Raw genomic sequence first — 22,147 nt, 5'->3', positions numbered from 1 at the left:
GATTTATCGTCTATACGTGAATACAGGGTACTCTACAAAGTATACAAGCAACACCACCATAGTCATAATAATTCTGTATTATACTTACAACGAATATGGCTACCCAGGCCAGGCCGATATTGTCGAACGATATAGTCCCCTGGAACGGATTCTCGCCCTGAGACTTACACTCCGTGTAGTAGTAATTCCAATTGACACACGAACCGTTAGCGAGTGCCATGTTGGCCGTGGCATTGCAAATCATTGCATCATGACCACGCGTGGGTGGCAAGTCGAAACATGAGTGCATGCCGTTGTCGTCATTTTTCGAACAAATGTAATCCTTTTCTTCGTCGTTCAGCGTATAGTATGCCGGTAACATCCTATGAAAAATCAATATTATATTACTTAAAAATATATATATGCATTTATATTTTATAGTTTATACTAATTTTTGTGGTATAAAGCAAGGGTTGTCAATTAATATGTTGGAGGATCCCATTAAGAATACAGTAAATTTTCAAGGGCCATAAAAATGTAGTGTACCTACGTGTTAAACAAATAAAGTAATGACAAATACAAAAAAAAAATAAATAAAAATAAAAATAAAAATATCGTTTAATTTACCGCAAAAAAAAATAAAAACATTTCTTTCGAGGTAGATACATTTTATTCATAGACCACAATTGATTTCTGTTTACCTGATATACATATGCATTATAATTAATAATAACACAAAATATATAAGGTCTGTCAAGTATACTCTGTCCGATAGATATTTATTATTTTGCTTGGGTTCGATTTTTTTTTTTTTAAATTGTTTAAGCAATGATCAAAAACATGCCCAGTACTCGAATTTGTTGGAATGAAAGTCACTAACGCAAACTTTCCATTGATTTTTTTTAAATGTTCTAAAACATCCCTACTAATTTAATTTGTATAATATAATATAATAATCAAACAACATTAGTTATTTGTTCTTTTAATAAATTTAAGTATGGCATTAATCGAGTCATGGAACATTGTGTATTAAGTATAAAATTTAATTTAACATCAATCTTAATCCCGCGTTTTTATTTATACAATTATTAATAATACATTTTTAAATATTGGATTGTAAGTTAACAGTTAAATATCTAATACACCATACAATTTGTGATTAGTTACAATATATTTTACTAAATATTTAACTTGATAAATTTTATTATTTATTTGATTTAGTAAAAAAATATTCATGAAAATTTAATTTAAAGACCTAATTTAGGTTGTAATTTATTCGTGCACGAAATATAGTAAAAACGGTACATAATAAGATACATTTTTAAACTATTGACCATTAAAATAGAAGTACATGTAAATATATACATATATTTGTGTACCTAACGAAATAATATTATTAGGTAAAACGTGAAATGTTCGTGTTTTGTTTGTTTTATTATAAATTTATGTTTAGGTGAAAACTGAATTTGCGTTTAACATAAATTATTAATGTAATTCTCAAAAGCAATTTATTATTTTCTATTTAGATTTTAAATTGTTACGATATTTCAGTAACTAAATAAAGTATTGTATACAATGTTTAAATTTTTATATTATTCAACATCAAGAATTATACACGAGGTTACTACATAAGACACGAGTACTTAAAAGTAAGTAATATTGTAAAAGTAATATCTGTAATATCATCATAATATTATGTTATTAAAATTAAAATACGATAACATCAAAAATATATTTAAATCTACATAAATAATTTATAATTTGTACTAATTAATTAAGTTAATTTTATTTTAAATATTAAATACATGTATTGACTTTGCATTAACTAGGTTGTCTTACCATAATAAATGATAATTATACTATAATTTCAAACATTGGTAAACCTATGAAGCGTTACACGTTTGATTCGTAAGATATAAAGTTAGTTTAGGGTGACCATATATAAAAAAAAAAAAAAAAAAACATAAAAAACAGTACAAAAATTATAATCATAATATTTTAAATTAATATTTTTCATATTTTTTTTGTTGATTTTTAATTGTGAAAAAATATAATTTTTAAATTATTAAAAATTAAAATTTAGACACATAAAAACATTATTTTGAAAAAAACATAAAATAACATAGTTAAATTAAATTAATATTTCTTAAAATTTCCTTTAATCATGTATTTTACTTACAAAAAAAAAAAAAAAACGTAAATTGTAGAAAAGGTACTAATATAATACAACCATTTCAAAATATATGTGATTGCCGATAAGACAACGCTTGTGCTCATCGTGGAGCTATTATTATTAGGTTATATTTAGAGTAATAAAAAATGTATTTATAAGTAATAACATAATTATAATAATAAACATTTTATAAGGGATAGGTTGTGACCGATCGCGCTGGTCGGTAAATATAATACTAATTATACGCAGGTATACGGTTTACGTCGCCGACAACAATGTGATTTAGCAATAATTATGGTACAAACAAGAATTCAAAAATACTACTAAAAAGTATAGATTATTATATTTTTCTAATCAATAATGTCATACAAAAACACCGTAAAAAACGACTTTTTTTTCTAAAATCGATTTCAAAAGTTTTAAATTATAATAGTATGGCAAACACGGAATTAATACGGGACAAAAAGCGTCCTGAAAGAAGATCGTCAGGACAACAGGATATAAAGTTGAAATAAAGGACAATCCTGTATAAAACAGGACGTATGGTCATCCTTAGTTAGTTAAAGTTTTCTTCGTACACCTTTGATATATATATGTGTGTGTGTGTGTGTGTGTGTGTATACGTATGTATTTATTGTAAAATATAATAATAACATTGAACAAATATCTAAACTCAATGAAATTGGATAAATGTTGTTTAATATTCAATTAAAAACAAAGTTTAAAATGCCAGAGGGATTGAAAACAGAACGTTAATTGTATATACCTAAATTTTGACCGAGAGTTTCTATTTACAATGTAAATTAACTTACAAGTTATTTTCTACAGACAAGTAAACTCTCTTCACTGAAATATTCTAGACTGTGTAATAAAGAAAATTTACTTAAACAGCAAAATTTTAAAGTTTGATATATTAAAATTAATTGCACTTGACTTTCTACACTATTTTTCTCAATTGAATTATAAATGTAGGTACTCGTTAGGTATTCAGTTTAAAGTGAATTAGTTTTGATTGAATTCAGACTCGTTTGTTTGATAAAGAAATATAACTTAACTTGGTTCAAAAAAGTGTATTACATTATTATTATGCTGAAAAGATTATTTTAAATCAAAATGTAAAAAGTCTATATTATTTACTATAGTATTGCATTATACTATTATACGTATACGCGGTGTACTGGAAAAAAATAAAATAAGATTGTGTAACATAAATAGTTGGCAATTGTCTATAATTTAAGGGGTATTGACTATGAATAGATGGGAGGCAGTATAGATGCGGCAGTAGGGCGTCTTCGGACCTTTTAAAATGTACAATTGGATTGTTTTTGAAATGTAATCAAATTAAAAAAAAAATACGCCCCGTTTGTTTAATAAATCGGATAAATCTACCGATTGTCGCTTTCAATGACTAGTAATTTTTATTTATTTATTTTTTCTTCGCAAATAGAAACATTAAACCGTCAAACGGACTGGAATGCACTGTGCGCATTCGAAATGTACGAGAAACGATTCGGGCATGGCTTAAAAAAGGGGTACGCGCACAATATTATGTATATACAGGGATATCTGCCGCTGGCGTGTACCGTCGTTGGATTTAAATTAAACAGTGATTTATAAGTATATGGATCTAGAAGGTGTGGAGCCGTTCCGCGACGGCTCGAGATCGTAGGACGGGAAGGGTAGATTCGGGGCGGCGGTGGGGGCGAGGAGGAGGTGCAGGCGCGTTCGATTTTATTTATTATGTAAAGGTCAACCGACGGTGAGAGTTGTGGTGAAAAGGGCGATCTAGCTGTGTACAGTAACCGGCCGCCAGGAGAAATCTATTTTCGATATTTTGCCACACTTGCCGGGCGGTCACCGAGCAGGGTGGTTGCATGCTCCCGGAAGAGAAAACAGCAGTCGTCGCGGGAGCGGGTTCGTCGGAGGCGTAATTTGTACGTCTTTGTGGAAAATATAATATCGCATAATCACTGTATGCGTGTAAACGTGTATGCTCGTGAGTAGTTTATGTGAGAGCTTGTGTGTCGTGTCGTGTTGGAAGCGTACGAAGATACGGACGAGAGCATAATATCTGTAACATAACCGAAGAGGGGAAAAAAAAATGATATTTATAAACGAACGAACGAGAAAGACGTGGGTAGAGGGGAGGAAAACAATTACCATGGACGGTATACCGCGCGTGTAACAAAACCAAACAATGTACACGGATAGAACAATACACCTGCTGTTGCATCGAACTGCTGACGCCGCGCCACTACAGCCTTGCCCAAACTTGCGGTCCACTCGAATTGATCCGCAGCAGCCATCGCGTGTTATTATTAGAACTCCGTCTCTCTGTCTTTGTCCTGGTCTCGTTCTCGGCATCATACACTTTTCGCCTATCTCAGTACGCATATAAATTATTTTACTCTTTGGAATGGCGCTACCCTACTTGCACTCTATCACTCTACGGAAACACGTCAGTCTGCGAACTTTTTTCATTGCCGCGTGCGGTGTGCGCCCGTCTGCTATCGGTTATCATATATATATATATATATATTATTATACCGACTTATCGTGAGTCTGATCAAGATTATCGTGTGTGACCTCGTTCACGACGTACAATAAATCCCGTAGACGGTTTTAGGTTATCGTCACAGACATTGGTAGATATTTTTTCAATGATATAACATATAAGCTTTCCTCCCCCATCCCCGTCCAATATTACGCTTATTTAAATAGAGAGTTCACGACCATCTTACGATATCTACCGTAGCCAATTTCTACATAGGTATTATACTTTTATGAACAAATGTGTATAATTTATTTAAAATATTAATGATTATGCATAAAGACGTGACAGAAACATAATAACTTGTAACTAACCATGTACGGCTAACAACTGTAGTACTTCCATCAGTTATTTCTATTATACTTTGTAAAACCGCTGGTATATTTAACGTTTTTCATAAGCGATGATCATTTATTCCATTTTATAGTGTAGTAAGGAATATAGAGGACTTACTAGAATTCATATTCTACATGCACCTATGATTTTTTTTTTTATACGCAATTAAATTATACAATTTATACGATAGTGTATTCATAAAACAATAAACACAACTGCTTATACATTATATGGTATATTGTTTTAAAAATCAATATTATTTAACTCTTTGCTTTCAATGCTTAGACAAATTTTCAGTTAAGTAACTCAATAAAGGTTATAATTATTTTATAATATATATGTATATATATACATATTTTACATACAGTTTTTAGCTTCATGATAAATTAACTAGGTGACCTTAAAATATTTTCAAATTACAAATCTTTAATCTAATACAAACTGGTTATCGTTAAATCGAATATTGTTAATAAGATTATCATATATAATATGTAATACATGGCTTACTTATAGTTATTTTAGATAAATTTATTTAATTTTTTTTTTTTTAATGAAAAATTAAAACTAATTAAAAATACTTTGTTATATTATGAATGATTTTAGATTCTGAGAAGATTATATAATAGAATATATTATAGAATTTAAGGTTATAGGAGTATATTCACAATGATATGTGCATTTTTTTTTTTTTTTTTTTTTGTATTTGTTTTACTTTAGAAATAGTAAAAATACTTTAACACTGAGAGTGGTTTCAGGTAGAGATATGGTTCTATTTGATATTTTAAGAAAAGAAATGAAAAGTAAAAAGTAAAATATTCAAAGTAATTTTTTTTAAATAATCGGTAAAAACAAAAAATAAAATAAATTAAACTACATCAAAATGTACGTATAACCAGTTTTTGACCAAATCAACTATATTATTTTGTTTCATTTTAAAAATGAATAACAGTGTACTTAAAATATTAACCACAATATATTGTTAAATATTTTTATTTTATAAGTATGAAAAAATGTTCAATATATTTTGAATTTTGAATATTTTTTTTCTCAATTTTTATTTAAATTAATTATATGTGTTTGATAATTTAAAATAAAAATATTCCGTATACTTTATAACGCTGATATTATATTTATTATTATTTTTTGTATTGAATGAAATATTATTATTTGGACTCATTTTATGATATTATTTATAACGCACATTTTTTTCACACGGTCTATGTACCAACCTTCTTCCTTATTCGATATTAAATTACTAGGCTATAGTAATATTAATAAATTATTAAATATTCTTAGAAATAGGGGCTGATATATCGCCGTTTTTACTCAGAATTGTCTTCAGGAATTATTAAACGTTGAATTCAAATTGAACATATCCATTACAGTAACCTACTCAATGACAAGATACGTTTGAAAAATACCTTACTACAAACTTAGTTTTCAAAATAATAATTTAATACAGTATTATACAATCGTATTATATTACATACCTAATTACAACATTGAACATAATAATATATTCTTGATATTACAATTATATAATTTATTTATTTTTAAATGTTTAAGGTTTCTTTAATCATTAATCAAGAATAAAAACATGGATTTAAATTTAAAACATAAATTATAAGTAAACAACTTTACTATTATTGTTATTATTTTAAATATTTATGAAAATAATTTTTATTGTCATACATTTTAAATAAAACTATAAATATCTACAGATTATATTCATATCATATCGATGTATAATTCATGGTGTTCGTTTTATTGTTTTTAAAACGCTACTAATTCACACTAAAAATAAAATCATATATCATTATAATCACGTATAACCCATATTTATACAAAACATATTTTATATAACTATGAAAGATAACAAAGGATTAAATTTAACAAATGTATACTAAGAGAAATCGTTATTAATGTTATAAATTTATAACAATTAGTATTTTGTTTTAACTATTGTAACCATATTTTAACAGAAAAATTATTTAAAATAGAAGTTTTAGTAAGCTTATGATAACATTAAACACTTTACTACATTTTTCGATTTTACAAATATGTAATACATTATACATTAAACACTTATATGAATACATTTAGTATTTCCTCATATATTAAAATAAATAATTAGTTAGTTTATTACTATTTTTATCAATGACACTGGTCCTCAACCACTTACATAATTGTAATCATAAATAATGAAAAATGTAATCGATAAATAATCTAAAAATATTATTATATTATTGCATACTCGATTAATGTATGATTTGTTTTTTTTATATTATCAAAATAAATTAAAGTCTATAGCATTTGATTTTTTGTTAATACAGCTTTTGTATTTGAGTATACAATTATATTTTCATGTATAATGATATTATATTTATGATGTAATTTTATTCAAGAAGTGACACTAATTTCATAACAAAATGTTATTCATTTATTTTACTGAAATTTCAACTGAAACTTTCAATAATTAAATTTAACACGAAATCAATTAGAACAAAATAAATAATTTTTGTATTTTAAGTACTAGTTTTCAATTTTGTAATCATATTATTTTAGTGAATTATAAAGCTCGTAAAGAATTTATTCTTAAGAAAAATATATTTATCACATTTATACAAAATAATAAAACATTATTTTGGTAGATATATACGTATATTATATTATACAACTAAAAATGAAAATAATAATATAATATTTGAATTAAACATATGGTTATCTTATATAGTGTTATATTATATATTAGATCATGATAAAAGCTTATAATGCATTATTAATAATTTCAGAGTTAAAAATATAATAGTAAATTTATTCTTTCTTTCTATTTTTTAAGTCTGTTTAAGATTTAGAATGATGCATATTTGTTCCAAAATAAATAATTTATATTACTTAATGCATTATTTTATACGTTTCAACAGCATTAAATGTAGTCGTAGTTTGATTTTATGGCCTCAGTAGTACCTCAAGAATAACTTTTATGTTTAAATTGTTTCAAAAACAATAAAGCTATATTTCAATTTTAAAAAATATTGAATAGTGTAGGTTTCAACAAGAAGGAGAATCAATTATTCTTTTTTCATTCACTGTATATACCTATTTTGGACGTTTCGAGTTTTCGATCAAAACCATCAATTACGTCTACTAGAGCAAAAACTGGCAAGTACTAATGGAATATGGGACTTTGCTAGAAGTAAAATATTATACGCAGTTTCATGGTGCTCAAGTAATCGTTTATAGTATTTTATTTTTATTAGCTGATCATAATAATATATTATTTAACATTTAAAGTAGATAGCAGTATTTTATATACGAGACTACAGTGAAGAACCTTGACCCTTGTTAACCCGTTCAACTAAGTATTGGCAAAGTATGCTAAAAACGTTTTGATATAATTATATGAATAACCAAAAAAAAAAAAAAAAAATGTGAAACGTTAAAAAAAAATATCACATTTTTAACCAAAACAAAACACGTTCTTATAGTAATTTTGTAATATATATTTTACTCCTTATTTAACATATTAACTATCTATTGAAAGAAATATATATCTTTAAATTTTAAGTAACAAATTCAATGTAGTTTATAATAAATATTATTTTACTCATAGAAGCCCACAGATACAAATCCAATTTATAGTAGCATTGACAATACGGCTTCTTGTAAAACAAAAATTCGTAATTTCTTTCCATGATGAGTTTCTTAATTTGTATTTAATATTTATAACTTATGCCACTCGAGCTGAAATAATAAGAATTTTAAGTATCGATCTTTCACTAATTATTTCACAATAATATAATACAATGTATTTCGTAAACAAGCAAAATAATACAAAATTTTCGTGATTTTTATAATTTACCGTATTTGATTATGAAAACCTTTACAATTTTGTATGAAAAATATTTAATAGTTAACAAGCTTATTGATTAAATAAAATAATAAATTCTCCTGATAAACTAATATACTTTACCAAATGGACGTATAATTATTTTTATACTACCCATTGGTACAGTTTTTTGATTTGCAATATTAATAATACTATTTATTGTGAAAAATGACATTTAGAAATTGTGACAGTTAAAATATTATAATATACAATTGTATAAAAATATTAAAATAAAAACGTATATTATTATGTCTTTCATATAGAATCACATTTTTGAGCATAAATTTGCATGTATTTGGCGTGAATGGAATAATAATAAAAATCCAATCAAAAGAGCTGTAGTGAATATGTCAATTGAACAAGGCGCGGTATGTGCACGGAATAATTATCCTACTCGTTTAAACATAGGGTCACTGGTATTCGAAAATTAGTCGTTCACCTTTATGAAACACACACACACACACACAAAAATGTAACCAATGAATGCTGAATAATGTAAAAACATTCGAACAAATCGACATGGCACTATGATGGGTGTCGATTTGACTTCGTTTTTTATTATTATCTATATAATATCATATTTTATGCGTTTATTCACAATATATTAATGCGTCCGAAGGTTACTACGGGTAACCGTTTGTTGTTTCATATCAAAATGACCAAAGGTGGGTAAAGCACATTTCAATTCAATTATTTATCCTAACATTGATTTTATTCGAACACATATCAATAATGACACGTTAGGCTCTCAGCGTTGTACACCCATCGCCTACCTAAAAGATCTATTATGTATACCTAGACACATTCTATTTTGAGAAAAAAAAATCTTTGTTGAATTTCAATTATTATAAAAGAGACTGGACAACGTGAAATTGGAGAAAAAGTTTTAACCAAAACTTTCCCGAGTTTAGGACACTAGAATTTCAGGATAAAACTTTTAACGTTTGATTGGGTGATTTGACTTCGTATCAGGAGGTCTGGTTTGACGTTTAGGGGAGAAAAATAGCTTAATACAGTATTATAAAGAAACCAGCGTAACGGTTTTAATATTTGTTTACGATGTTTGGTATATATTGATCAGAAAAATCCATATAAATGTTTGATGTTTAATTGACTTTTGTAAATTATACGATTAACTAAATATTTAAAATACTACATAGTGATTGTGGCTTCCACTTTTAATTAAAAATATAAATATCCATACATTAATGTCTTAGTTAATACATCAGTTCAATTTGAAAATACATTTTTCGATTTGATCAAAGAACTTAAGTCCATTGTTAGTTTACTATTAATTTCATTAACAGTGTTATTAAATAATCTTCAACTGCTTTATAATTGTAATCCATAGTAATAACACATTTTATCATTTTATCAATTTTATCTACACTTTTTCATGCATAACAATTTACTAAAATAATATTTCATACATACTACAACGAGTATAACAAATATTATTTTCCTGTTTTGTAAATAATTTATTTTTAACATATAATAATTATAGCTGATTTTTAATAAATAAATACAAGCTAAAACATCACATTATTTTGTATAGTTAAAACTTTTAAACATTATTTATAATGTGTCAACGCAATTCATATAAAATATATATTAAGCTTAGAACTTTATATAACTGCAAATAAATTATATATATATATATATATTTATTAATATCTTATATTACGTTATTTATATTAAAATAAAATAAAATAAGCGATTAATTTATGAAATTTTTTATTTAGGAGTGTCCGGTGTATGTAGTAACAATTGGTATGTAATATTTACCGATGCGTAATCGTGATGGTAAATTCATTGTAAAATATGTCCTTCATTTCGGTCACGTATTTTGAAATCGTTCAAAGGGTGCCACAATAATATCCCTAGATATCAGTATCTATCACAAATATTTGACTATCATATTTTACGAGAAATATTATTCATCTAAAATTGTATAATAAATCATTGAAACCAAAATATGAAAACCCAGATAACTATACATAAGGGATTTTTTTTTTTTTTTAGAAAAATTTTACGATTATAAACTTTTAATGTATAATAATTTCAAACTATTTTTCAATACGCTTGGATTAATATTATTATCATTTTTTTATGTACGTAATTTGTATTTGTTATAAAAATAATATGCATGTATATTTTATTAAAATACAAATTTATAATTAATTAAGAAATCAATATATTTATTTAAAAAAAAATATGTTAAATATTGAGTTACGTATATCTTTATGCATAACTATGATGCGAAAATTTTATTCTTAATCTAAATTTTTATTTAATTCGATAATAATATACGAAATCCCGAATCGGTTCTCGATGATAGCTTGAGCATTTATCATAATGCATTGGGCTTAAAAGATTCTATCTGTAAAAAAGCCGTTTCACATTACCATTTTTAAAACCTTAAAGACAGATACCTTTTTAACTCCCTATTACCTTATATAGGATAATATATGAATAGAAAGTATTTATGTAGTGTGATTTTTATGTTTAAACATGTTATCTTGTTTTGTTTTTAATTATTTTAATTGTAAGGGTACATAGTATAAATATTTATATTCAATAATAATAATTTAAAAAAATATTGCTTTATTGTCATTAAATAAAATAAGTTATAACTATAGGCGTGTATTACACTTCTTTGGCAAATACGTGGTAATTCATACATTTTATTATAATTTCAAGTTATACTGATATAATAATTAATTATGGTCATATACTTATTTGTACAAATAATTGACTATGACATTCATACTTATATTTCAATGGAAAAATACTGTAAGTTTAATGTACAAATTTTAATTAACAAATGCGATTCACTTCTAATTAATAAATCATAATGTAAGGGTTTTAATGAGGGCGTAAACAATTATTATTCAAATTATTTATAAATAGCGGAAAATATTTGTTTAGGTATTTTCAAAAGCCAATGATGTTTTCACTTTTTTTTTTTTTTTATTACAGTTAGCACGTTTAACAACATTAAAAAACTAATTGATATTTAATGTTTGTATACAACAGAAGCCTGAAGAATTATTAAAAACTATTCAAAAAAAAAAAATTAACATTAATTTTCATGTTTAAATTTAAGTTTAATCACTATTGATTTTTTTAATTAATTATGTTTCATACCCGTTTGAAATTGATATAATGTAATTCATTACCCAAATCGATGTAGAGTAATTATATTACAGAGTTATTATATACTTTAGTAGAGGTTTTTATATAATTTGAATTTAAATAAATTAACTATTTAAACAGTTATGCTACTGATATTAAATATAAATATTTATTTATCTCATAAAGAAAAAAATTATTTTTTCTATTTTATTTCAAAATATATTTGTGCATTATGTGAACATAAAAAATGTAAGCAAAGGAACCCAACTGTAAGGTTTGTTTGATATAAATAGATTTAATTTTGCTTCAGTTACTAAACTATCAGCGTCACATAAATTTACATTATTTCAATAATAAATATTTAAATTGCTTAAAGCATTGTGAAATAAGAACATCTCTTTTAAAGTAAAACATTAAAAAGTTAAGTAAAAATTAATTTATTATCGTATACATGTTACAATTGAAATTATTTATTCAACTCATAACGTTATATACGAGGTTTATTTTTAATTTGTGTTATTTTTTCAAGTATATCTATAATGGTTTATTTAGGTTGAAGACTTTGATACTAGTGATATTATTAATTACGTAAAAGCTTCGATAATAGATAAAATTATTATATACTATTAACTTATCCTAATATATGATTTAATCATTTTGGTAACTATACTCTTTGATTATATTTGCGTACCTTTTCATATTTGTACCATCTATATAATATATGGTACTGGATCTAACCAGGTTGATTAGAACAAATACATTCGATTTCCCCGTACGTGCAAATAACACATATTATCTAAATTGAATTACACTTAACTGAGATACATATGTACTGGGATACACTATTTGTACTTCAACTAAAATACACTTAAATCAAAATACATTGGGTGTTGCATCTAATTCACCAGAGGCCGAAAGCACAGCCAGGTTCGATTTACTCCAGTACAAATAAGATCCATATAAAATTGCACTTATATTGAAATACATTTAAGCCAAATTACACGTGATCAGGTATTCGTGAATTTCTCTGCTAAGTTAAATTTATACTGGAATTGATTGACAATTAGATATTTAAATTCAGTTTAAAACTTAAAAAAAAGGACTCTATATGCACCAGGGTCGTTACTTCGGTGTAATTTTGACTCGGGGTACTTCTGAAAAAACGAGATTCACTTATGTTGAGGTAAAACAAAGATAATAGTGTTTGTAATGCAATTTTTAAAACATATTATCTATGAAGTACCTATCTAATTTTATATTAGTTAATATTGCATTTAAATATAATTATTATAATATCAAATTCAAATATAAATTTATTATAATAGTTATGTGAGTTATTTGATTATCTATTCACTTCATAATCGCGGATAATATAGATTAAATTAATTGTTTAATTAATTTAAATATTTAAATAAAAATAAATAAATATTGATTTATTTTATGATTGATGTTACCTGCTGTAATAATTAAATTTGTACATTTGTAAAATATATTTTCTGTACTATTACTCTACTGGACGTTAATAATTTATATAACAATTTCCTTTGCATTTGCGCAAGTTTATTTATTTAACTTATTTGACCTGTATTCCGTACAAGGTACAACTGAATAAAGCATTACACTTTTATTATAATTTTTAGCGTTTGACCTAAGGTTAAAGAAGTTGAATTAATTCAGCATTTATTTCGGTCAATAAAATTGATGCAGGTATCTACTAAAAAGTACGAGTAAAATGTATAAAATATCTTTAGAAATTCTTATAACTGCACACCAAGTTGATAAAAATAATTATTAATTTTAAAAAAGTTATTACGTTGTTATATTACTAGCGAATAAAATGAAGATAACAATTAACAATACGTATTGTATTATAAATTACAATTATATGTGTTGATGCAAAAATTAAAAAACATTTCAGTTCAATAATGAACAACAAATACAGTTTTTTTTCAAGAATTTTTTCAAAATTTAATGGACTTAATCTAATCTAATCTATGTACTCGTATTTATAAAAATAAATAGTTCAAACGTTGGTTACTCATTATTATTATTTTTAAAGTTGTTTATTTAAAAATATCTAAGTTTAATCATTTAAGATTCATTTGATTAGTGTAAATATTAATTATAATAATTTAGCTTTTTTTTTTTAGATGTATTTTATTGCTTTTAGAAAATAATGTGATCATATTATGAGTATTATAAATCATCAAGGTTTTGTAGAAGACTTTTTTCAATACATAAAATATTTTATTATTTGTACTCAACATTACATTAAACGGATTAAAAAAAAAAAAGAGCAATTATTATAATTATGTACAACAGAAACGACGAATTATGCAGTATTTTTTTTTTAACATAAGACATTTGAATATTTTACTATAGAAATGACAATGCGTTTTAATTTTAAAATTTAACATTTAAGTTAAAATTAATCAAAAAACTAGGTATATATTTTTTAAATCGTATAATAATAACTTGTAAAATCAAATTATACATAATATAATACAATTTAAAAATTCAATAGGTACCTTTTTAAATAACATGAAAAACATTTTAATTGTTTGTTTTTATTTTGTCAGTTATTAAATACGTTTTGAAATTTCACGTTTTAAATTGCTATAATATTTACCTTTATATTAATCAGCTGACAATTATTTTTAAAAATCTTCTTATCACTTACTTATATTAAACAAAGATTTAATATAACATAACTTATTGATTAATTCAAGTATATCTATATAATTAAATAATAAAATATTTATGTCAAACTAAAACAGTTTCTACAAGAATTACAATAAAATAATTGTACTCTTGTATTAAAGTTAAGATCACTTTTTTAATTAAAAATAAAATATGATTAGTAGGTTTCAGTTAAAATATTGCAAACAAACGTAGCACATACTGTTTTGGCGTAAATATTATTTTGAATTAATTTAGCAGGTATAATATAAAAGACATGTTTAAAAGACTAATCAAAACATTTTTAAAATTCATTATTTATGTTGCATTGTCTTCATTGTTAGAAAAAAAAAACAGATTTAAAAATTGTAAACCTTGAAAAAAGAATGGCACCAAATAATTCTGCTTTGAGACTACATACACATACAAATAAAATGAAGGTTTTTTTATTTCACGCAGAAGGAATACCCTAAATATTACAATAGACAGCAGACTGTTGAATGACGTAGTTTTTTTGGTATACGTTTTGTATGTTGAGTCTTTAGAATAAAATAAAAAGAAACGGGAAAATAATATTTGATAACAAAAAATGAACATCTATCACGAATTATGACAATCTTTCGCTTACAGCAGTATACCACCTGCTCACATAATTGTTACAGTTGTTTTTTTTTTTTTTTTTGATTTTATGATATTTCAAAGGAATAAAATATTATGTATCTAAATCTAAAAAATTAAACCATCACGTGGTGTAAGTACAAAAATAATATTATAATGAAATATTTTAATTTACTGTGGCATGATATTGCGGTTTTCATAATAATATAAAATTAGAACTTTCATAATTTTTTTACACATTCGAATAAAATAAAAAAAAATGTATTTTACCACCGCTGTGATACTATTACGCAAGTTCAAGGATTTATCGCATTAAAAACGACAAGAACGATAGCACCGATCATATATCATTGCGGTCGCGGACATCTCATGACTCCCGATCTGAATTTGGAATGACGCGACGCGTGACAAAATCTCTTAAACTGGTTTTAGAGCGTATATGAGTTGTATATTTGTGTACGGTTTTTCGGAAGTGTCTTTTTCAACCCTTTTGCACGTCTTCATACGAGTGCGTATCCGCGTGACGTTATCGCCGACAGTTTATTGAACGATATAAACGCAATAAATGAGTGCGGTCGCGGTGGTTTTGTCCGACGACGGACGGACGGCGTCGCGCCGGAAAACTTTCGACGGGTCTAATGTTAAAGTTATTTATAACGCCGAACGCTTTCGCACATATAAACCGATAACGATAAATAAATGCGATCAGGAGATTGCTTTCGATACGGTTATTCTGGGAATTTATATATCGTGCCTATATATGTATACGATCGTCCAAATCCATGTTTTAAGAATGTTTAGCACCTGGATTCGGATTGTCTACCAACAAATGGCAGGTACTTTAAATGTCGTTGCTTCGAACTGACTTTTAAACGTTTAATATATGGTTACTTTGTCTATCTAAAAATTGATAAATAATTATATTGATCGTCTCGATCTGTTAATCTAAAATTAAGTGTTTAAGATACCTATATTTAACCATGGTAATCATATCATAATATTTCATGTATGGATTATTAAATATTACGGTTGATGTATAGTCCACTAACTGTATGTTTATGTCATCTAATAATGATGTTATACTCCCCGTTCTTAGCTGTATCAATTATGCAATGTATATTCTGTAATTTCTACTCTGTTGGGAGTAATAACATACAGATGTACACAGGGTTATTCGCCACAAGCACACTCACCTCCTTCTTGTTTTCTTTAATAATTATTTTATTCATAAACTTATTATTAAGATTTTTAAATATATTTAAGATTATTTTCTCAAATGCTTTAAATTTTTGAAACTATTCGAGGAGTGTTATACTGCATGCATAATATATTTGATGTAACGTGTACATTTATTATCCTTCTTACAAAATATTTAATAACAAAGACGTTATTGAAAAAAAAAAAAATCACCGAATAATTTAAAATAAATGAGGGTAGTTTTCATATAAAAAGCAAAGTTATTATTGACATAAGACTACATTCCTTAAACGGTATAGGTACAAATATCAAGTATTTGAAAATATAACTTTTTTTTTTAAGTATATTTTAAAACTCCAAAAATTATATTTAAAAATAGGTAGCTGCGTTATCAAAGAAAAAAGAGTTAGTATTTTTGGTGAATGAAACCGTATAAAACACTTGTTTTGTTTAGCAACGTACGATACACTTGGCTATAGTTTCTGCACTCTATCCCTAATAGTGATTGCAATTTAACCACATTCACTTTCCTAATGCACCTACTATGCACATAAGACCAATGCTTGGAATTCATAACTTGTATAAGTGTATAGAAGTGTGTTACAATTTGGTTTTATACGTAGATATATGTATATTGTCTATTATATTATATTATATTATATAATATAAAACTGTATACAAATAAACGTATGTAGACAACGACCAAAGTAGCTTTTAAGTCGTCCAGATGTATATATACTGAAAACATCAGACAATTCACTAGTATAAAGAATCGGCTTTTAGTATTTTGCAGTAAAAAATTGTTTACCCTTAAAATATGTTCGTACTAGATTATTAGTATTTTTAACATGATGAAAATATTTTTTACATACGATTTGTATTAGATTATATTATTATAGGATGCCTTATTATGTGGTGAACAATTCTCAAAGAAAATGAAAATAAAGGCAACATTTTTGAATGAAAAAAAAAAAAACATCATAGTTTAATTTCGGTAATGATATTGTATATAATTCGCCTCGCGTGCTCTTCTTTATAGTTTATACACTCGAAATTAAAATAAATTTAAGTGCACTACCATCGCGAAATTTTATCATTTTTGAATTACTAAAATAATAATTGACAGAAAAAATAAACAACAAAATATAATATTACGTAAATTGAGAACTAAAAATATATAAAATATTATGGATTTAAATTATTTGTAGCTTGGAATGCAGTCTGTATACGCTATCACCAAAAGGTTTCACTAGGAATTATTTATGAAATAATATATTATGATGGTCAGTCATATATACTCATTATTCATATTCAAACGAGCTTTCGTATTTGTAGCGAATGTAGACCCAAAGTATTATATTATACAAGCGTACTGTATGTTATATCCGAGAGAAGTCCGCAGGTAGACATTACCAAACAGAATGCTGTTTTGAGAATAATTCCATCAAATAGGTAGTTACGTAAACACATGAAATGATCTACATAATATAACATACATAAGGTCATACAAGTACATACTTTTGAATATTTTAATAGAAAAAAGTTTTTCAAACATCGAAAGTAAATGAAATATGAATTTTATATTTTTAAATTATCAATAATATTATAAAATATATAGCTGCAGTATAATGCAATCACACCACGGCGTAGATAGTATTATAATACAATAAACTTGTGATAATTATCTGTTTAATAACAATAAAGATGTACTCAAGAAAAAAAAAACATTCGTACAACGAAACAATTTTGGATGATTCAATATGATAAATTTTAAAATAATTGTAGGCATATTCACCGTTAAAATCTATATAAATAAAAACAAGATCGTCGGTCAAACTATAAACGACAGATTATGTGACACATTACTAAATGTTAACGATTACTCTGAATGTTTAAACCTGACATTTGACAGAATAATAAACATTATACATACCAATGCACGAGACACGTGCCGTCTGTTCCGTGATCGTAGCCGTAATTGTTGACTAATGATCAGATTTATATCATAAAAATGTTTAATTTTACTAGTTTGGTAAGTGTAAAATATATCTCAACAATTATTTGTAAAATATGGTAATTTTTTGGTAAACTTGTTTTTATATAATATTTTATTTTAAATACATGTTTTCTCATTGCATTATATCGAAATGTCGACAATTATTGCTATGTTATCACATTTTATTGCGATGTCTGCACTAGATTGCATTAATTTGTGAGAAGAAATAAAATAAAATTTAAACATGTTCCTCGTATTTTATTTATTGGACATATTATTTCCATTTAAAATGTTTATTCATACACATATTTCATTCGTTTATTTTTAATATATTTCTTGTAATCTAACTTTAAGAAGTTTTAATTTTATATTTTCATTATTTTCCCCTTTATTTCTCGTTTATGTTATTATTACATGTTTTAAATAAGTGTTCTTGCTTTCTAATACGTGATTTTATCAAAGCAAAGAACCATGTTAGATTTCCCTATTTGTACTAATGGCTTAATCTGTATAGTATGCAACGTTTCATTTTATAATAATTAAAGACAATTATTTTTAGAAATACTTATTGTTTAAGTTTTTTTTTGTATTTTCCAAGTGCACGAGTGCACAAGTTTTTCATAAATTCTTCATATATTTACCTACGTATTTTATAAGTACTTAATTTTACTACAAATTGAATAATTTTTTGTTAAATAATATCATATTTGATTTGCGTTTGTAACGCTACGTGCATGTAAATATATACACCTACTGCGATAGCTGCTCTGAGCGCGTGCGTGTCGTTAATGATGTGTGGTGATAACTCAAGCTCATACATACATATATACAATATACATAAGACATCCAATGCGCAATGTGCATAATGTGGGTGCATAATATTATCAACGAAAACGGCAACAAAAGGGCGACGGTGACTGCGTAGCTACAAATGATGTTGTTAATATAATTATTATTAAGTAGGTAATATTATAGTGTTTCGCTTTAATGTATCCCGTGCGGCCTACAGGTGGAAACGAATTTCCGGTGGTAAACGCAATGGCGGCCGGTGTTGTACTATTATATTATATACATAGATGTGCACGCGTCAGAGGAATTAAGTGATAATCAACGTCCAAATAATAATTATTATTATATAATATACAGACATGGCAGTGGGGGCGCACATTTACGGGTTGTACAAGACTGCAAGGTGCGTAGTAGGACTGTAGCGTACGACGCCGACGCGGGGGCGGAAGAACTCGTACAGAGTCCATTATTCAGACGCAATAATCCCGATAATGCATTAATACCCCTTAGAATAAGTTTTCGAACGACTAAGGCTGCAGGATTATGGTATTTGATTAATTCGTCCCTCCACCGCCAACAATATAATAGTAGGTGGAACTACAACGACAGTCATGGCGCATCACATCGTCATCGTTGTAGTTTTCGTCATCTCTGTGATTTTACGCTACGAAATAATTTTTTCTACCGTCCACAGTGTTTATTTCTGAAGATTTTCCGCGGGGAAAGGACTAATACAAATTGTAGCGTTAGTGGACCGAATGCCAAAAGGCTATCTTCGCCCAACAATTGTAAGTATTTTATCCTGGAAATACCCATATGAGTAAGAGCAAAAAGCTTCATATCGTTATCGTTAACTGATATCATAGACTTGTTTTTTAGTTATAAATATAAATATTTTTTTTAGAGAATTGTTTTATTTTTATTAAACATAACATTTGATATCAATACCCCAAAACTACTGTGGTTAGAGCCCGCGAACATGTTTTAGTATTGCTATCGAATTGGGTGTGTGAAAAGTAAAACAAAATAAATTGTAAAATATTTATTCTACAGGCGATCTGGTTTTAAATTGATTTGCATTGTTACTATCCTTTTTGCAGATGTTTTTCATATCTATTTCGTTGGAAATAACAATATTTAATATAATTACAATTATTAACACTTTCACAAATTTAATTTTATTCCGACTACCCTCGTGAGATCGACTTCCCTCCCTCTTCTCTTGGAGATGTGCGTTTGAAACATTAAAACACTGGTCGCCCGCAAGCACTGTCAAAAACGAAAACCGAAAACTCGCTGTACTATATAATATTATGGACACAAAACGAGAACTTTGTAGTTACTATTTAATATTAATAATAATAATACACCGAAGATCTCGTGTAAGAGATAATAGAAACGTAGTCATACAGCAAATATATTATTGATGTCATAATTTCCACTTATACGGACAGTAATAAATCAGGTATTATTAGATATTATAGGTAGCTCGAAAATCAACTTACTATATGTATTTTTTGATTATTATTATACGTGCATTAGTAGATTATCGTTACGTCAAATTCAAGAGGAAAAGGAAAAAGTTTGAGATATCGTATTTTATTAAAAAAAAAAAAAAAAAATGGTAAATAAATTGAATGCTATACTAGCTTTAAAATTATTTTTTCAAGTAAAGTTATTCCATTTAATAGTATGTTTTTACCTCAGCACTGAGTAAACCATTTTAATAAACATTTATCAATGTCCAAAAAAGAAGTCATCTTTATTTTTTATATTTCTACACAGTTAAACTTCAAAATTTTATTTTTCTGTTTAATAAGCTGACCTTCCGTTCAGTTACGTATTGCTAGCTAAATGCCTTACCGTCCGCAGTGTTATTCGAGATCGAAGGCATACAATGAGCGTTATGACCAACAAGGCTATCGTCAACAATTATAAGTATTTATCCTGGAAATACCCACCTGAGTAAAAGCAAAAGCTTCATATACCATTCTCGTTAACTGATGTCATAACGTTGTTTAGTTATAAATATAAATATTTTTAGAAATTGTTTATTTTAATTAAACGCAACATTTGATATCAATACCCACAGACTACTAGATTGAGCCCGAGACATGTTTAATCTGCTGTATCAGCGTGGGTTAAATGTGAAAAGTAAAACAAAATATGAATTGTAAATATTTATTCTAGACAGGCGATCTGATTTTAAATTGTTTGCATTTTACTATCATCTTTTGCCAGATATTTTCATGTATCTATTTCGTTGGAAATAACAATATTTAATATAATTACAATTATGTAACACTTTCATTCAATTTTATTCGACTACCTCGTGAGATCGACTTCCCTCCTCTTCTCTTGGAATGTGCGTTTGAAACATTAAAACACTGGTCGCCCGCAAGCACTGTCAAAACAAACCGAAAACTCGCTGTGCTATATATTGTGGACTAAAACGAACTTGGTTACTATTTAATATTAATTATAATAATACACCGAAGATCTCGTGTAGAGATAATAGAAACGTAGTCATACAGCAAATATATTATTGATGTCATAATTTCCCTTATACGGACAGTAATAAATCAGGTATTGATAGATATTTAGGTAGCTCGAAAATCAACTTACTATATGTATTTTTGATTATTACGTGCATTAGTAGATTATCGTTACGTCAAATTCAGAGAAAGGAAAAGTTTGAGATATCGTATTTTATTAAAAATTTAAATAAATTGAATACTATACTAACTTTAAATTATTTTCAAAGAAATTATTCCATTTAATAGTATGTTTTACCTCGGCACTGGA

At 26.4% G+C, this 22,147-nt stretch overlaps 1 protein-coding gene across 1 annotated transcript in view; it reads right to left on the bottom strand.

The window, feature by feature from the left end:
- LOC112603395 (voltage-dependent T-type calcium channel subunit alpha-1G) overlaps nucleotides 1-22,147 on the bottom strand; it is a 237,092-nt gene that overhangs the window by 120,615 nt on the left and 94,330 nt on the right. Inside the window, exon 7 of the mRNA XM_025351931.1 lies at nucleotides 89-362. Coding sequence (XP_025207716.1) covers nucleotides 89-362 — 274 coding nt within the window. The remainder of the gene's footprint in view (nucleotides 1-88; nucleotides 363-22,147) is intronic.

Source organism: Melanaphis sacchari, unplaced genomic scaffold, assembly GCF_002803265.2.
Source record: "Melanaphis sacchari strain LSU unplaced genomic scaffold, SCAv2.0 Contig107_pilon_pilon, whole genome shotgun sequence".
Lineage (NCBI taxonomy): Eukaryota > Metazoa > Arthropoda > Insecta > Hemiptera > Aphididae > Melanaphis > Melanaphis sacchari.
The sequence above is the reverse complement of the archived record's forward strand: the minus strand, read 5'-3'. Positions and strand labels throughout refer to the sequence as shown.